The 18,946-nt window shown below is 39.9% G+C and overlaps 2 protein-coding genes across 6 annotated transcripts in view; one reads left to right on the plus strand and one right to left on the minus strand.

Annotated features, from left to right (window-relative positions):
• Positions 1–1,145: 1,145 nt before the first annotated feature.
• ap4s1 (adaptor related protein complex 4 subunit sigma 1) lies at positions 1,146–18,658 on the minus strand. Of its 3 annotated transcripts, XM_073040072.1 has the most exons (7): positions 18,515–18,547; positions 15,804–15,951; positions 14,696–14,893; positions 14,097–14,183; positions 10,190–10,258; positions 5,837–5,848; positions 1,146–3,261 (listed from the first exon to the last, which is right to left on the minus strand). In XM_073040072.1, exons 3-7 carry the CDS (start codon positions 14,831–14,833, stop codon positions 3,133–3,135), a joined length of 435 nt encoding a protein of 144 aa, XP_072896173.1. In that variant the 5' UTR covers positions 14,834–14,893; positions 15,804–15,951; positions 18,515–18,547; the 3' UTR covers positions 1,146–3,132. The 3 variants fall into 3 exon arrangements, with proteins under 3 accessions (XP_072896173.1, XP_072896172.1, XP_072896174.1); XM_073040071.1 differs by lacking the exon at positions 15,804–15,951 and having other exon boundaries at positions 18,515–18,658; XM_073040073.1 differs by lacking the exons at positions 15,804–15,951; positions 18,515–18,547 and adding an exon at positions 17,617–17,839.
• strn3 (striatin, calmodulin binding protein 3) overlaps positions 17,993–18,946 on the plus strand; it is a 186,749-nt gene continuing 185,795 nt past the window's right edge. For all 3 annotated transcript variants that reach the window (XM_073040068.1, XM_073040069.1, XM_073040070.1), the window contains exon 1: positions 17,993–18,363. In XM_073040068.1, coding sequence (XP_072896169.1) covers positions 18,121–18,363 — 243 coding nt within the window. In that variant the 5' untranslated portion in view covers positions 17,993–18,120. The remainder of the gene's footprint in view (positions 18,364–18,946) is intronic.

Here is an 18,946-nt window from a genome sequence, read left to right on the forward strand (position 1 = left end):
CTGTCAGCAGCTTGATTAACAAAGTTGATTGTTACAAAGTTTAGAAGAAATCCATTAACATAATTTTCATTAAATTTGATTAAACATTTGAACTCGTGCCAGGAAAATTAAAAGATGAAAGCTATGGGAAATACACGGCTACATCTCTCATTTTATCAAAGGTAGATAGATATTCCAGATCAAGTTTCAGTCTTGAAGGATTGCCCTATGGGTATGTTCTCCATTTTAACAATTCTTCATTAGTAGCATTGAATGTCTTCTAGGCATATTTTCCAAAAAATGACTGCTTATGAATGACATATTGCTCTCAAATGCAGCAATGTGGTTTTGTAAAGCATAAATATGTATTTTGAAAATCTAGCTTACAGAAAATTCATTGCAACAATGTCAAAAAGTAGCAAAGGGGTGTTTTGGTCTGTGTATTGGTTTAATGTCACTAAAGTTTCAAGCTTAAAGTTTATGGCAAGTATCTTGTCATAATTTTATATTTTATTATTTAAAGCCTTGGACTATGGCTGAAAATGTCAAGATTAGATATAGTGTAATGATATTGGAAGAGATTTAAGAAACATCTGGAGGTAGATATTGGTTGGATGATAGGTCAATGCTGCGGAAACTCTCCTCCTTTGGCTGGTGTCACCATTACTTAGTGAATGTTGTCATCGGTTCATACACTGGCTAAGACAATGACATAGTACATTGTCAATTTTGACTTCTCTGCAAGTTAGTGAATGACACCTACCCAAAACTGCTTGTCAGATGTCCAATAGCAAATTAGTGACACCGTCATCAGAAGGGGTATGGGAGAATGTGATTTCTGCAGGAATGGATCAGATTAAAAGCCCGTAAGTCAGCAGTGAATGATTATAATTATAAGTGTAAACTTTGGGAAGCCAAGCAATTTAATAGCCTAGCCAGGCAGGTCTTTAAAAGAGTAATCCAACTTAGCCTGCTTGGCAGTTTGGTGAGATGCCCCTATCATTAAAGGCTGGTTCTTCACTTTGAACTTTCAGTAAAGCAGAGTAACGTCCATGCATAGGGTACGGCCAAAGTTTAATTCCTTCATTTCCCCAGTTCAAGAAAATCATGTCTCTCCTTCTGAGAAGAAAATACACATTTTAAATCAAGAAAATAGGAGTCATTAGTTTGGAGAAACTTGAACACAAGCTGTTTCTTTATTTAATCAGATGTTTGTGGTGAACAGTTTGCTTCAACTTGACTCTACCTTTTGCTGGTCAAGTCAGTACCTGCAACATCCCCATGTGACATCATTATCAGTGACAAAATGCTTGCTCATCTGTGATTCATTTCCCCCTGCAATTTTGCAAGATGAATGTTTGAGAAGCGGTACAAAGCCTATCCTAGCATGTAATTTGGAGGTCTTCATTTGATATTTAAACATTCATCTTCCTGCAATGTTACTTGTTTCTTCTACTTCCTGACACAAGGGCAGCATTGCAATTTATTATCTTTCTTCCCATTTAAACTGAGATCAGCTACATAAGACCAGTACAAGATTCAGACTTGCTGATTTGATTAAAAGAAAAACTTGCACTTAAAAATATCAGGTTGCAGCAAAAACCTTCTAAGCTAACTTACATACTTTGACATTACACTGTTATGTAGGAAATGAGGCAATGAATCTGTCCATTTGCCTTACAGAGAGCAATGAGATAAAAGGCCAGTTAGCATGATCTAGCAAAATTGGTTAAAGGACTTTTTCCCCCTCAAATAAACTATGGGATCTTCTAATATTGCCTACCTTTGTCACTGGTGCCAATATGTGCCTGCTCCTCTAACTGAGGAATCCCCTATCACTTCTCCATTCCTGGTTTCCCCCCTTCCCTTCTGAACCACAGAGACTCAATGCCAGAGACCCATTTTCTGGACAATGGATTCATCTTTTCAGCACAAGATAATTTAACTGATACCTGTCACGATGAAAGTAAAACAATTACATTTAAGGAAATGATTTTTGTTTTCAGTCTAAAGCCACTTTTATCAAGTGAATACCAATCTGCAGTGTTTGAATGAATTGCTATTCTTCAATCTGAAGTTCAATGAAATCAATAGAAATACTCTATTCCAGTTTTTGACATACCATCTGAAATATTCTAGGCTTTTTACAATTTTAAATTCACTGTATTAGGTAACAGATACCTTTTTGTACATAAGATAACCACAAATTGGTCAAGTAGCTCACACTAAGAGTTAAGAGATGACGTGCACCAGCTCTTCACAAATTCAGTGTCCTCATGCTTAAATAACTCTTTAAAGAAACAAGTGACAATACAATCAATTGTAAAAGTATTTATGTAGGACAAGACCATCTGCTTGGCAGGCACCCAATTTTTCTTCCTAAATATTAATTTCCTTTTTCATTAATGGCTACGTTTCCAAGAGCTTCTGCATAGACAACAAACAGCAACCAAGGCAGTGATGCTTATATTTTATAATTGAACTACAATTACTTGTAAATATTACAAATTTAATACATCTTCTCAATCTTTATGTTTACATACTGTAGAATAACATCCTGCTACATTTTCTAAAGTAAATTTTCACATAAATCTGAGGAGCATGTTCATTGGGGTGAAGGTCAGAACCTCCATAGCAACCAATTAAGCAGCATTGGACAAGATTTCAACAAACAATTGGACCCTGCAGTTTTTGGGCAAATTTGTGAGAAAGGACACCAGGCTGAGTGGTGTTACAACTAGCTTATGCTTAACATCAACAAAACTAAAGATCGTTGACTTCAGGGAAGAGGAGGGCAAACATAGGGCACTCTACACTGGGAAATTGGCAGGTGGACTATCATTAGCTTTAAATTCCTGGGCACTGCTATATTGGATGACCCGTCCTGGGTCATATTATTGCAATTTGAAAGAAAGCACACAAAACCCTAATGACTAAGTTTAGCAATACGAGGATCACTTCAACCAATTTGCACTAAGATGCACTTTCTTGTTCTAATTGTGTTCTTTCTTGCAAAAATTGTTTAATTTATATTTAACTTTTTCTTGAAAATACTGCTTACATTATGTAATATTCCTGTGATACTGCTGCAAACCAGTTTTTCACTGCACCTGTGCATATGACAAGAAACTTGACTTTGACAAGAACTCTATTTTAACTTTCAGTCATTTTGTCAAGTGCAAGAAGTGGGGCAAGAATTCTGCTTTTGTTGGTCTCTGCAATACGACCATTCAAGATCATTTCATCCAAGATGACATGAACTTTATCTAAATTAAACATGATCTGTATAATGCAGAAGTTAAAGAGAATGATAAACTGAAAAAACAATCACAAAACACAATCAAATCTCCAAATAGAGCATGCTGATGTACACCAGTAATCCACTAAAGAAGCATTCTGATGTGCAGGTTGGTTTTGGAATCTCACTACTACCTTATATTGAACTGCATTGTAAATATTGAACCCACTTGGGTTATAATGCTTTAAGTGCTGGCTACAGAAAATACTTGACCATCTAACTTCCATTTTTTAAAATAAAAAAAACATTCTTGCGTCGCTCATGCGACAATGAAGGACAATTTAAAAAATTAAATCCTTAAATGGCAAAATGGTGGAGAGCATTGGTAATCGACTATGATTTTCTTTTACACAATTGCTCCAATAAAGTCAAACAGATTGTTGTTTGAATGAGACCATGGTCAGAAGGAGCCGCACGTGTTCAGACTTTATAAATACAAACCCCATTTCCAGAAAAGACAGGATATTTTCCAAAATGCAATAAAAACAAAAATCTGTGATATGTTAATTCACGTGAACCCTTATTTAACTGACAAAAGTACAAAGAAAAGATTTTCAATAGTTTTACTGACCAACTTAATTGTATTTTGTAAATATACACAAATTTAGAATTTGATGGCTGCAACACACTCAACAAAAGTTGGGACAGAGTTAAAATAAGATTGAAAAGTGCACAGAATATTCAAGTAACACCGGTTTGGAAGACTCCACATTAAGCAGGCTAATTGGTAGCAAGTGAGGTATCATGACTGGGTATAAAAGTAGCGTCCATCAAAGGCTCAGTCTTTGCAAGCAAGGATGGGTCGTGGCTCACCCCTTTGTGCCAAAGTTCGTGAGAGAATTGTTAGTCAGTTCAAAAGGAACATTTCCCAATGCAAGATTGCAGAGAATTTAGGTATTTCAACATCTACAGTACATAATATTGTGAAAAGATTCAGAGAATTCAGAGACATCTCAGTGGGTAAAGGGCAAGGTCGGAAACCACTGTTGAATGATCTTCGAGCCCTCAGGCGGCACTGCCTAAGTCATGCTACTGTGACAATTATAGCCACCTGTGCTCAGGAGTACTTCGGAAAACCATTGTCACTTAACACAGTCCGTCGCTACATCCAGAAATGCAACTTGAAACTGTATTATGCAAGGAGGAAGCCATATATCAACTCTATGCAGAAACACTGGCGGGTTCTCTGGGCCCAAGCTCATCTCAGATGGACCGAAAGACTGTGGAACCGTGTGCTGTAGTCAGCTGAGTCCACATTTCAGCTAGTTTTCGAAAAAAAATGGGCGTCAAGTTCTCCGTGCCAAAGATGAAAACGACCATCCTGATTGTTATCAGCGAAAGGTGCAAAAGCCAGCATCTGTGATGGTATGGGGGTGTATCAGTGCCCACGGCATGGGTGAGTTGCATGTATGTGAAGGTACCATTGACTCTGAGGCGTATATTAGGATTTTAGAGAGACATATGTTGCCATCAGGGCGACGTCTCTTCCCGGGACGTCCATGCTTATTTCAGCAAGACAATGCCAGACCACATTCTGCACGGGCTACAACAGCGTGGCTTTGTAGACACAGAGTGCGTGTGCTTGACTGGCCTGCTACCAGTCCAGATCTATCACCTATTGAAAATGTATGGCGCATCATGAAGAGGAGAATCAGACAACGGAGACCACGGACTGTTGAGCAGCTGAAGTCTTATATCAAGCAGGAATGGACAAAATTTCCAATTGCAAATCTACTACAATTAGTATCCTCAGTTCCAAAATGATTAAAAAGTGTTATTAAAAGGAAAGGTGATGTAACACAATGGTAAACATGCCTCTGTCCCAACTTTTGTTGAGTGTGTTGCAGCCATCAAATTCTAAATTTGTGTATATTTACAAAATACAATTAAGTTGGTCAGTAAAACTATTGAAAATCTTTTCTTTGTACTTTTGTCAGTTAAATAAAGGTTCACGTGAATTAACATATCACAGATTTTTGTTTTTATTGCATTTTGGAAAATATCCCAACTTTTCTGGAAATGGGGTTTGTATATATAATGGAACTGTATATATAGGAAATACATCCTGCACATTTTGAATACCATCATTCCACATGAGGTGAGGAACAGCTGTTGGAATATAAAACCTCTATGGGTAAAATAGCTGATATGTAATCACTTTTGGTCATATTCAGAAATGAATGCTTTGCCCGCTGCTGGGATATGTGGTTCCTATTACTGGACATCACTACAGGTGACCTCCACATTACAAGAGGGTTGTATTATCAGCAGAAGGTCTTTCCATAATGCAAAGCATGGCATCTGTGCTTTTGTCAAGAAACAGGAGCTTTAAAAAAATATTTATTTATTTACATTTTTCCTCACAAATTCCATGATAGCAAATTTTATTCCATGCCTTAAATTTTTGGGTAGTGAATAGTGAGTTGTGCAAGAGCATATTTTCATAACCCAAAAAGCTATCATGCAGGGATCGCCTGCATTTAACATGGGTATTTAAGTGATTATGGCCCTTAAATCTAAGACAAAGTCAACTACAATTAACTCAAGGCAAAAGGATACATCCAACTCACACTGCAAAAGAAAAAAAAAGAGGATTAGAGAAAAAACATAGAATTTTCTTTTCTCTTGGTATTTAAACAAACCTGCTATAATTTGAATGGACACCATGAGCTGTGCAGAACCTGCAGCATAAAGGAGCTGATTGTGCTATCATCATATCACCAAGATACACAAACTAATTTCATTACAAGTTGAACTTCTTATCAATCACCACTTCTATTTACAGAGGAACTTTGATATAGTAGAGCCAAATACATACAGGAATCAGCTCCAGAGCCAAAAAAGGATCAGAGGAATAGCAAAAAAACTCAATGGATTTCAAGGCTGTTTTTAAAGGTAGAGGAAAAAGTTGGAGCAGGTTTAAGAAAGGAATTCCAAAAGTACAGGACACATGATCTGTAGCTAATGGTGAAATCTAGTAAGTGGCTGCATTAAAATATCAGAGTTTGGGCTGGGCTGTGGGGCTTGGAGAATACAAGCCCTCCTTATCCGCGAGGAATTGGTTCCGGGACCCCTCGTGGATACCAAAAAACGCGGATGCTCAAGTCCCTTATTCAACCTGTCTCAATGCAGTGGACCTTAGGACCCTAGGACCCAGCGGAACCCCGGACCTTATTTAACCTGTCTCAGTGCGGTGGATGTTAGGACTGCGGAGCTCTGAATCCGCAGTGTTTCTGTTCATGAAAATAATCACGACCATGATTGAAAATAAAGTAATAAAGTGATAGGAAACAGGTGAAATGCCATCGGTCATTGGAAAAGCGTTAGGCTACAGTCGGTCAACGATCGGAACAACTTTAAAGGATAAAGTGAGAAAGGCCCTGCCCCAATGAAAGCTACAATTACTAAGCAACGCAGTGGTTTAATTTTTGGGTTTTTGATCCTCCACATCAACCAGGCACGGATTTCCCAAGCCCGGCGCTGAAACTTATGTTTAGGCATGTAAATGCTGCATTGTTTAGGGAATAATGACAAGAAAAAAAAGTCTGTACAGTCAGCCCTCCTTATCCGCGAATTCTGCATGCGCAAATTCAACCAACCGCGAATCACGAAAACCCGTTCATTCGAGCATGTACAGACTTTTTTTTCTTGTCATTATTCCCTAAACAATACAGTATAACAACTATTTTACATAGCATTTACATTGTATTAGGTATTATAAGTAATCTAGAGATGATTTAAAGTATACGGGAGGATTTGCGTGGGTTATTGTAGATCGGGATCGATAAAAATCAGAAGTTCTCTTACTAAGTAAGTTGGAACAGGTACATCCGATATTATTTAGCATCAGTTAGTCAAAAGTTTGTCTTCGTATATAGTATATATTTTACCCTTCTATGCATATAAAACACTTAAGAACGTATGTTTCAGCGCTGGGCTTGGGAACAGAAGTTCCCGAGTTTGATCTAGTGACAGATCACTCCCGAGTGCGCTCTCCACCATGCCGGGTTGATGTGGAGGATCAAAAACCCAAAACCCCAAAACCCAATAATTAAACCACGGCATTGTTCAGTAATAATTGTAGCTTTCATCGGGGCACAGCCTTTCTCACTTTATCCTTTAAAATTGTTCCAATCATTGACCGACTTAGCCAAACGCTTTTCCAATGACCAATGGCATTTCACCTCTTTCCGATCGCTTTATTATTTCCACTTTATTTTCAATCGTTATCGTGTTTATTTTCATGAACAGAAACACTGCAGATTCAGATCTCTGCCGCTGGGTCCTAATGTCCACCGCAATGAGACAGGTTAAATAAGGTCTTGGGTTCTGCTGGGTCCTAAGGTCGTAAGGTCCACTGCATTGAGACAGGTTGAATAAGGGACTTGAGCATCCGCGAATTTTGGTATTCGCGGGGGGGGGGCCCAGAACCAATCCCTCGTGGATAAAGAGGGCCAATTGTACTGAAATAGGATGTATTGCAAAATACAGGGATCAGCCAGCTTCTCAGGATTATGTTCTATCTAGCTCGAAAATGAGTTAATTCTTCAATTAGAGATTAATAGACAATAGACAACAGACAATAGGTGCAGGAGTAGGCCATTCCGCCCTACAAGCCAGCACCGCCATTCAATGTGATCATGGCTGATCATCCACAATCAGTACTCCGTTCCTGGCTTCTCCCCATATCCCTTTTATTGTACACTCTTGTAATGTACTACCACAGAGCTATGGATATTCAAAAGTAAATCCATGGAGCGATGGACACAAAGGGGATCCTGGGTCAAGGGGAAACAGGCAGGAAAGTGGAAGAGGCACAGTTTCTTACTGAATGGCAGCGAAGGTTCAGGGGTCTCTAACACATATGGGGTAGAGATGACTGTCGGGATGTGTGGTTGGGGTAGTGCACTCCTCATGCTTATTCTGAGCTTCTGTGTGTACCTGTCAAATGAACCTGAGAATCTTTGTGCCACTCCCAGTGTTCCTTCTCCACTTTGAGCAGTCACTGGGGATGCTGTACATTTTCACTGGGGCTTTGATTTTTATTTTTTTAAAATTCAAGATACAGTATGGAATAGGCACTTCCTGCACTTTGCATTGCAACACCCAACAACCCATCGATTTAACCTTTACCTTAGCCTAATCACGGGACTATTTGCAATACCAATTAACCTACTAACTAGGTATGTCTTTGAAAATTTAGGAGGAAACCCACCTACCCACAGGGGGAAAAAATGTACAAACCTGCTTACAGAGGATGCCTGAATTGAATTCTGACTCCGAGCTGTAATAATGTCATGCTAACTGCTATGATACTGTGGCACCCCAGTAGCCAGTGAATCTGTTGAATGAATCTATTCTTCTGTATTGTCAGACAAGCTCAGAGCAGAGAGTCTGTTTGGGAGTCTGGTGTCAACTGAGTCAGCCGAGTGCAATAGAGGGTCTCCCAACTGAGTCAGCAGAGTGCAATAGAGGGTCTCCCAACTGAGTCAGCAGAGTGCAATAGAGGGTCTCCCAACTGAGTCAGCAGAGTGCAATAGGGGGTCTCCCAACTGAGTCAGCAGAGTGCAATAGAGGGTCTCCCAACTGAGTCAGCCGAGTGCAATAGGGGGTCTCCCAACTGAGTCAGCAGAGTGCAATAGAGGGTCTCCCAACTGAGTCAGCAGAGTGCAATAGGGGGTCTCCCAACTGAGTCAGCAGAGTGCAATAGAGGGTCTCCCAACTGAGTCAGCCGAGTGCAATAGGGGGTCTCCCAACTGAGTCAGCAGAGTGCAATAGAGGGTCTCCCAACTGAGTCAGCCGAGAGCAATAGAGGGTCTCCCAACTGAGTCAGCCGAGAGCAATAGAGGGTCTCCCAACTGAGTCAGCCGAGAGCAATAGAGGGTCTCCCAACTGAGTCAGCCGAGAGCAATAGAGGGTCTCCCAACTGAGTCAGCAGAGTGCAATAGGGGGTCTCCCAACTGAGTCAGCAGAGTGCAATAGGGGGTCTCCCAACTGAGTCAGCAGAGTGCAATAGGGGGTCTTGGCTTGGGAGAGGATGCCGATGTCCTACTACTCATTCTTCCAGTGTGTCTGGAGGAGTTTCTGAACGCAGTGTTGGTTGTAGGCAGTCCAAGTCTACTGCCATAGTTCTGCTTAGGGTATGAGACATGATATATATTGTCTGACTTCGGACAAGTTGAAGTTCATAACCATTGACTGGTTTTACAGTGTAAACCACTTTGTAATGATTACATTTTCTTAAACAGAGCTGCTGCAGAAGATTATGAAGCTTTCTGAGGTGGCAAAACAACTTTTGACTTGAGCATATGCAGCATGTGAGGTGATTGAGCAAGTGCCACACTGTTGTGGCAAGTACACAAGATGTTTCAGACTGAAGTTTCATTCGAAAGGAATGCTAATACCTACTCTCCATTATTTAAGAATACATTTACATATTGATGTCAAGATGGTGTTTATCTTGAAAAGAAAATAGTGAATTTTTCAAACTATTTATGCTTAAATTGTATGGGATAATTGATCATGGCATTTTTACTTTGATTGCCTTATTCTGACTATAGTGACTAACATTTGTCACTAAAATAACAGAATATCAGTAAGTAGAATCAAAGCGAGCACAAGAATGAAAATGAACAAGTTAATCGACTTTATCCAGCTGGTACCCAAAATCATTGGCAAGGTACTTCAACATGAATTGCTTTTCCACTAAATGCCTGTTGAATTCCTCTTAAGGCTATTATTATTATTATTGTTTTCTTAGTTATGCACAGGCTAATGCCGTGGCCTGAATTGTGTTTCTTCATATTCCTTTCATGACTCTATGAACTGTGCTGGTATACCACCGTGGAACAAATACAATTGCCCAGTAAGTATTTCTTTTGCAGTGATTAACAGTGTTCTTTAATGACTCACCACTCTGTTGAAATATTTGTCCAAAACTTCAACAAAATTATGTATAAGTTCATACACTGCCAGTTCATTCTGAAAGACAAAATTAGTTGACTTCATTAATTGTTTTTCAATGTTGTTGGTAATTTGGGTGGCTGCCTTTCATGTGGGAGTGAAGAAATGTCATGAACAGTTCCAATGAAAATCAAAAACTCCTCCAGAATAAAGTAAAACAAAAACTTGCCATTATCAGAAATGTTAAATAATAACAAAACAATTGTTTGTTAGGTGGCATTTGGGGAGAAGGGGGGAGAGAGAGGGGTGGGGTGAGATAAATTTTCAGTTAGATGACATTTCATTTGAAATTTGAACCATTTGGATGAAAGGTCGCCAACCAAGATCATTATCTTTGCTTCTCTGAAGCTTCAGCATTTTCTGTTTTTTGTTCAAATAAAGTATTATCAGACAGATTGAAATAAACAGATGTTGCTTGCAAGAATAATAATCGGAATGGGTTTGTCTTCTGTAATTTTTAATTTATTCTCAATGTCAATGTTACTGACATGACTGCCATTTCACACGATCTAACTGTCCTGCTTGACGGTCACCTTCAATAGCAGCAGCCACCTGGAAAGGTTCCTGTAGAATAGAGTTCTATTTTTTCTAATGGTTTTCAGGAAGAATTCTCAGTAACAATGGTATGGTAATGAATTCAAATACAAGTCATATACTCTAAGTATGGTAAATGCTTTAGGATATTAGAATTATTTTGATATTTTACAGCAATATAACAACTTATACCAGGTTTTACAAATTACTTTATAGATAAATTTAAAGACCCCAACAGCCAAGGATTCCCATTCTCTAAATGAATAACTTCAAAATGATAACAGGGTGTTTATAAGCAAAATTTACTGATGATACAGATTTAATGATTATAGAAAACTTATGGCAGATTGCATGAGGTGTCTAAGAGTGAGTTTTATGGACTAAGCAGTTCATACAGCAAATGCAATTCAATGCATGAATCGGTTGTGATGGTCTGTGATGGTTCCTGAGCATTAGAAAACCCCCAAATGTAAATCTGACAAAGGAATTCCACCCTGCCAGATTTAGTTGCAGTCACAGTGATGGAAAGTCTCAAATGTTCACCATTAAAGTATCAGTGAGCTATAGAGATACAACTCAGCAAATAGCCCTTTAGCACACAGAATCCAATTGAATCACCAACCACCATTTAATTAATTCACATAATTTTCCCCACATTCTCATGAACTTCCCCATATTCTATCACTGACCTACAAACTAGGGGCAATTTACTTATTACTGGGGGGCAAGTTAACCTATCAACCTGCACGTCTTGTAATGTGAGAGGAAAGCAGAACATCAAGATTAAATCTACATGGTCACAGAGACTCCACAAAGGCAGCATCAGAGGCGAAGACTGAAGCCAGGACTCAGCAATGGTGGGGAAAGGATGCACAATTATTCCAAACGTACTTACTAAGGCAACAGACTGGATTAACAGTTCACCAAGTTATATTAACAGGACCACTAAGGCATGATCCAAAATGAGTTGGACCACACAGTCCATGTCGCCCTTACAGCTCACAGGCTTAAAAAGTTACACATAGCACTGACTGGGGAGAATGCAAGTCTCTCTTTCACTCTGAAAATAAACTAGTTAAAAAAAAACCCCACTGAAAGAGCAGCCTGAGTGGTAATTCTCAATGAGAAGTCCAGGCGCACCTTGGCTCAAAATGAACGACACGAGATGTCCAAGTTACAACAGCCAAAGTCTCATGCATATTCTGTGTTGCCTATCCAAGAAAATTTCTGCTCAGAAAACTGGCCTTTGCCTCCCGAATGCAAGTATCCTCCCATAGGAGAGACACAAAAGATTGCAGATGCTGGAATCTGGAGCATCTCAGTGGACTGGGTAGCAACTCTGGAAGGGAAAAGAACTACTGAAGCTTTGCACTGAAACCCTGCCTCAGGACTGAGAATTGAGAGGAAAGGAAGCTGGGAGGGTAGAAGTGGAGACAGAGGCTGGGACATGAGGAGCACAAAGACTACAGGTGCTAGATTCCAATAAGTAAGAAAGGTGACAATAGGAACCATTCAAATGAGAAAGGCAGATGGACCCAAAGGAGGAGGGGATCCAGTAGATGACGTGTGTGGGTATTGGTGTATGGAGACAGGAGAGGGAGGTGGATACTGAAAAATGAATTTTTCTAGCTGCAGGTCTAATGTGCATGAATTATGCATGAATTGAGTTTTAAGACTCAAAGGGGCGACAGACCTGGTGAATTCAGGTTTTCCTCAGGCACCAATCAATTACCTTGATTTATGCCCATTTTAACTTCTAATATGCTTAAAGGGGGTCCTTGCGATAAAGTTTTAAGGGAATTGGGGAATTCTCAGATTCCTGTAAATAATGGGTTAAGGTTGAGTACCGACTGAGTCTGTGTATTCTGGTTTGTGAATGGCTACCGCATGTTTAAGATGATGTCTCACAGCTGCTTCATTCGAGCAAGATAAGGGTTAAAGCTCACACAGATCCACAAAAGATGTCTCCTGACCTTCTGGTTTTGACAAAAGGTGGTTGCTCATGGAGCTAAGACAGGACATTCCTTTCTTAATTAAAGCTTAAATTTGGTGGAGTCTGTTACCCAAGTTATTAAGTTTTGCTCTATTTGAGTAGCAATGTCTATCGAACTGATTGTTCTTTTGTATCAGTGACCTTATAAATAGTAATAATTCAGGAAGTCGAGCAGTGAACTTGTTTGAATCGCCAGAGGGATGAGAACGCTTCTTCCCCTGACGTCGGGACCAAGTTCCCTCGCCAGCTGAGCTCAAAGAAATACACTGGTGAAAAGATAAGTAACAATCTTTTTGTGCTGTGGTTATTTGGTCCAGCGAATTTAAGTGTACACTTAAGTCCTGAAAAACGTTGTCTCATTTTTACTATGTACTGTACCAGCAGTTATGGTCGAAATGACAATAAAAGTGAATTGACTAGAATTGATTGACTTGGATATCATGGTGTTGGCAAAATGAAAAAAGGAAAATATTGGGTTTTCATAATTTAATTATCAATTAGTAGAAAACTGTACAGATTTAAGCAATTGTGCACGTTTGTCAAAATACTGTTTGGGTTGCTAATGATGAAAAGAGATTGAGTACATCTATTTACATGACACAATTATGGATAGACTTGGGTGAATGCAAAGAGAAGTGTCATCTTCCACAGCAGTGTGAGTGGACAGAACCACATAGTGGGAAAATGGTTCGTTATTCTAAGAATGAAGAAAAGCAAACTAAAAGATTTTGTCTTGGAAAAAAAAGTTGTGTGACATATTGAATATTTCTGCTGAAATATTCAACAGGATACTGGGAAGCAGAGAGAAAAACTTGATTAAGCATAAGTCGGAAGGCTTAAAGAAATTCCAGGTTGTTCACAACTAATGATGATACCAATGGATGTTTGCTCTTCAGTGGTAGAAAGGTAACAATTACAGCTTATAACATGAAACTCAGGGAGTTTCATTATGCTGTCTTTCAAATTAGGCTTAATGTCTCACACAGTCATTGAGAATGTTTGCACAAAAATCACAGCACAAAATTGTACAGGTATTACCCAAAGTCTGCACCATTCAGGAGGGGCTGCACATGTACGATGACATGCCAATTTGGTAAAGATTATACACGTTTTACTCAAATAGTTCAGGATGCTGAAATATTAATTAATATCACAAGTATAAGAAATAATGTTGCAATTTTTACTCACTTTTTCCATTATATACTGTAAGCTGAGGTGTGGGGTTGTATATTGAAAAATACAGTATATAGAAGATAGAGAAAACACAGCCAAAAAAATTATTGAAGTTCAGCACATATTGATTCAATCTGAATGGCAAATACTGTTTACCTCTGAGTCATCGATCCCAATTACAATGAAGAGTGCAGCATACTGACGATAAACAAGCTTAAAATCCTTATACTCAACAAAGGAACACTGCAGGAAAGACCAAAAGCATATTTAGAAATTTTATGGCCTTAAATAGTCACATTACTTTTTCAAATGTAAAAACCTTTTTAAGTTATATTGCTGAAGTGTTTTCTTCCCCTTATTAGTTAATTGGAGTCACGCATTACATCCTAATCTCAACAACTGGACCGCAATGTGTAATGTTCTATCAAAGTGGACAGTCAGGCTTTTCTAGCTTCACGGATGCCTCTTCCACTTTTAGCACTTATCACCAAATTATTCACATTTTGTTAAGGAATGTTTGACTTTTCCCCTACATCTAAATTTTCCTACCATCTTTGTCCTTTATAAGGAATGCTTCTCACCAATTATACCCTGCAAACCCAAGATGGTGTATGTGGCTGTTATAACTTGCTAAAACAATAAGCTCCAATCCAATGTTGCCCTTTTATAGCGGTACTATACAAGATATATCAATGCAGTACAGACATAAGCAATTATATGGATTCAGTAACTAAATAAAAGTGTTAAACTTTTACCTGATCTTTTGTGCGTGATAGGCATTTCTTAATTACATCTGCTTCCAACAATGTCCTCTTCTGGATTTCCGCAGGTTCATAATACCTACAGAGTCTTACTTGCCCTTGTCTATTCATCAAGAGGAAGAACTTAATCATTTTGTAAATCTCAAAAGAAAGCCAAATAAGTGCTCCTTTTATTTTTCTTTCATAGTCTTTCTGAAAACACAACAAAAATAAATAATTAAACTTATCTTTGGGATGCAGAACAATTCTCGGCTTTGTAAATAAATCAGATTTTCTTTATGTTAAAACAAGTACATTTAAATACGCTTACCATAATTTTAATGTTTATTGCTAAAACCATATAATCATTTACAATAATGTTCACACAATTCCTGCTGACGTACTCTGTAAATGTAGAAAATTTGATTCATGCACTCATCTGAGAGCAGATGAGTTCACCATGGGTCTAACAGATGCAAATTGTGTTTGGTTTTCAGTGGCAGCTCTTCAACAATATACACGTTAATTGCAGTGTCTGCTTTTGTGAGGTCAGAAAACAACCTTGCAGAGCCTAAAGAAATGATAATTTTAACTAAGTACAACAATGTGAAGGACTGTCAATTTTTAATACCATGATGGAATGATCAGATTCAAACTGAATTCAGTTGGAGTAGGCCAGTGAACTGCAAGAGTTCTGAAAATGAAAAAAAAATTCTCATGTGCCTTCTATTACAACAGGAAGAATCGTAGGAATGACAATGAAACAGAAATGATTATCTGCTTTATTTAATACCAGAAAGCATTAGTGGCATCTTCTGCCCTTGCCATAAGATCAGCAAGTGCACAAAATGCCACTAATGAAAACTGAGGAAATGCTCCTGCTGCATAATGTATCCGTCAAAAGTCATACAATCTAACAAGAGCATGCTGATTACTTTGCAAAAACAAAATAATAGGAAAACAAATTCTCAATACCTTCTTCAGCATTACTGTGCAATACTATGAAATGAGTTACTCTAGACCAGTGGTTTGTTTTATACATAGCACAAACAATTTTCAAAACTGCATTTCAATAGTTACAATGCTTAAATAGCTCTTTCAATTAAGTATTTGCTTTCATTACCCTTAGGGCAGGAGTGCTTCATGGGAGGCCTGGTTGCAGTCGAAGAATGGGATGGTACAGTTGGGCAGTGACTATCATCTTGTGTTCTGGTGGTGATAGGGTAGCAGGAGCGGGGTGTTAATGGTGGGGATTAATAGAAGTTCGTGACCTGGAGTTTGGAGGATCAAGGAGATTGGGAAGTTAGCAAACGAAAATTCACAGTTCAGAATAATCTTAGCAGAAGTTGGGGCCAAGCTGAGGTCACTGAACCATGGTGGAGGGGTACGTACGAGGATGTATCTTAAGACTAGTCCAGTGTAGGGAATAGAAGGCACAAACTAATTTGGTGAGCGTTTAATATGAAATGCATAGAGGACTCAAGTAGAACTTGTGCTGGGAATAAACTGGAAATTGTCATTATTCCAGTGCACCCTGGGGATAGCTCAGTGTTGAAGCGTACAGAGGAGCGAAAGCGAAATTCCATGCCAATATTCCCAAAGTAAGTTTGGAAAGAAAGTACTCATGAAATAAAATGTGTACTCAGAGTAGTTCTCAGTGGTTACAATACAGAACCATATTCATGCTTGACTATCTTTCTGGTTAACTGGATACTATCTGTCAGTAAATGAAAGTGCAACCCACAAAGACGTAAACAGCTGCGTCAGTGGTTTCTAGTTACAGTGACCTCCTCACCAGTAATTCTACAGCTGCATTCCAGCCTAATTCTTCAGATACTATAAATACCTTGTTATCACTAGATAACATGACAGGAAACCCTATTCACAATTCAAAGCAAGAATAAATCTCCTCAAACAAAAACGGAAAGAATTTAACTTAACTCTTAAATTTTTAAACTGCAACCTGCCGAAGATGTAACCATTTAAAATAGATAAGCCCTGTACCTCCCACCTACTCTTCAGCCCAACCCTTCCCATTAATAAATTGCTCACTGAGCTGTGTTCAGCTAAGGCATACTCAGCAGTAGCTGTCAGTCACAGTGGCTTTGGAAGTCTGTAGCTAGTCTTGGCATTGTTGAATTAGAGATAACGGCTATTTCCTTAACCTTATTTACTGACTACTAGAGTTTACATTACCTTAATGATTAGCAAGGCCCAACAAAGTTTGTTCCACTCACAGCATCACAGCACCACTCACAAACAGCCCTTCACACACACACACAAAAACTGAAATAAGATCCACAAATAAGAGCTAAAAGATCAGTTAATTTATTTTTCATCTGATGAGAGAAGATCAGCCACACATTGTGGGCCTAATGACCTATCTACTGCTCTGTAGTTCTACGTTCGGTCAACCATTCATCCTCCTCACAGCTCCAACTCCAAATATCTTCCAACAGGTAACTGGTTCTCCCTTTTGCACTCTGCAAACTCATTTTGCCTATGAAACCTATCTATTATCGTCAAAACACTCTCTCTGTTATTTCTGTATTCTTGCTTTCAAACCCCTTATCATACTTCTTCCTCAAAATAGCAGACCAGACCGCTTGTCCTCTCTCTCGTACAAGGTAACGTTTAGATTATATGCTCTCGCAATAAACACCCCACAGACAGACTTAGCTTCTTATTACAGGGGATAATTGAATGTTCAAAGGCTAAATATCATAAGAAATCCCTTTGATTCCCTTTCTATTTCATTGGTAGTAGCCTTGAATAAAGTATTGTGGCGACCCATTTCCTAGCGCACTCGAACCGGCTAACAAATAGCCAGCGCGCCAGCACAAAGGCCAGGTCCGCAACAAAGGGAAAAAAGCCTGAGGGAGGCTTTAAAGCAAGGCTGTGAAGTTCGAATAAAATCATCTTTAATTGCAGTTTACCGACTCCGTGTCGTTATTTTAGCGCTGCGTGTAGCACACCGCTACAGTATCATAAAATCCAAACAAAAATGTAATTCGCAAATCAGGGTTGAAAAACGTCTAATTTTCAAAACTTAAAAAAGACGTTATTAGAACTAAAGCCGTGCCCACTTCTAGTTAAGTCCAAAAGGAGCCGAACGGGTGACTCGTCTCCGGTGCCCTGTGGGTACTGAGTCGACCACATTGACAGGTGGACTGTCGCGCGCACGCCGCCGCTCAGATCCTCGCGGAGCGGGTGGACGAGAGCGCGCGCGGTGCCCCCGCAACCTCGCGCTTGGCGAGAGCGGCGCAAGCACCCCCCCCCCCCCCCCGCGCGCCTTCTCCTCGCCCACAATGCAGCGCGCCGCCATATTCTGCAGAAAGAATGTCCATGGCGGCTCGCTGGCGGCGCTGAGGCTCGTAGCGCTCTTCTCCTCCCACTAAATGTAACAGAAATAACAATAATCTTATTAATTAATAATAAACATGGATGAACACCCCATAGGGATGTCCTCTCATGCTAATCCTAGCAGCCCTTTGTTGGGCCCGGGAAACAATGGCAACGGCGTGAACCACAACGGCGGCGGGGTTCGGCAGCCGCCGGCTCCGCAAGAGGAGCTGCAGCGGCCCCAATACACCATCCCCGGGATCCTACATTACATCCAGCACGAATGGGCCCGCTTCGAGATGGAGCGAGCGCACTGGGAGGTGGAGAGAGCTGAACTCCAGGTAGAGTGACACAGGGCAGCGGATGCCACGCCGGGGGACAGAGGGGAGGCGACCCGGGCTTTCAGTGAGCCGGAGGTTTTGCGCTGATTGCCTGGCGGGAACCGACGTTGGCGGCCGGGGGTTAGGAGTTGGAGCGGCGGCTGGTATTTACCCAGATGTGGAAGCCTCCTCGCCGTCGCCATTTTGGTTTCCAATATGGCGTCAGCCTGCTGAGTGTAAATAGCTGGTCCACTCGTGTCCCACATCTATAAACTTCACTCATTCCATTTTAGTCTGCTAACCATCCCTGCCGCTGTTTGAAGTTCTGCACAGCTTGCATATTTTCTTTCTTTGTGCCATTAGATCACGTGGGCTTCTGAGCAGGGTATCTGATAATTGTGGGTTGTTAGGTCGTTGCTTTGGCAGCATTGGAGAAACAGTTCATGTTGGGGATGATTCACATTTTGTCATTTGCCCAAAGCTATTTACCTAGACAAAAATGTTTTCCTTAGAGCACTTCAGTCGTGATCTGCCAAGTTGATGCTTGCTACATCATTGGACGTGAAATAACGATATTGTGTAGTGTCTTGATAACAGCCTATTT

Source organism: Hemitrygon akajei, chromosome 3, assembly GCF_048418815.1.
Source record: "Hemitrygon akajei chromosome 3, sHemAka1.3, whole genome shotgun sequence".
Taxonomy (NCBI): domain Eukaryota; kingdom Metazoa; phylum Chordata; class Chondrichthyes; order Myliobatiformes; family Dasyatidae; genus Hemitrygon; species Hemitrygon akajei.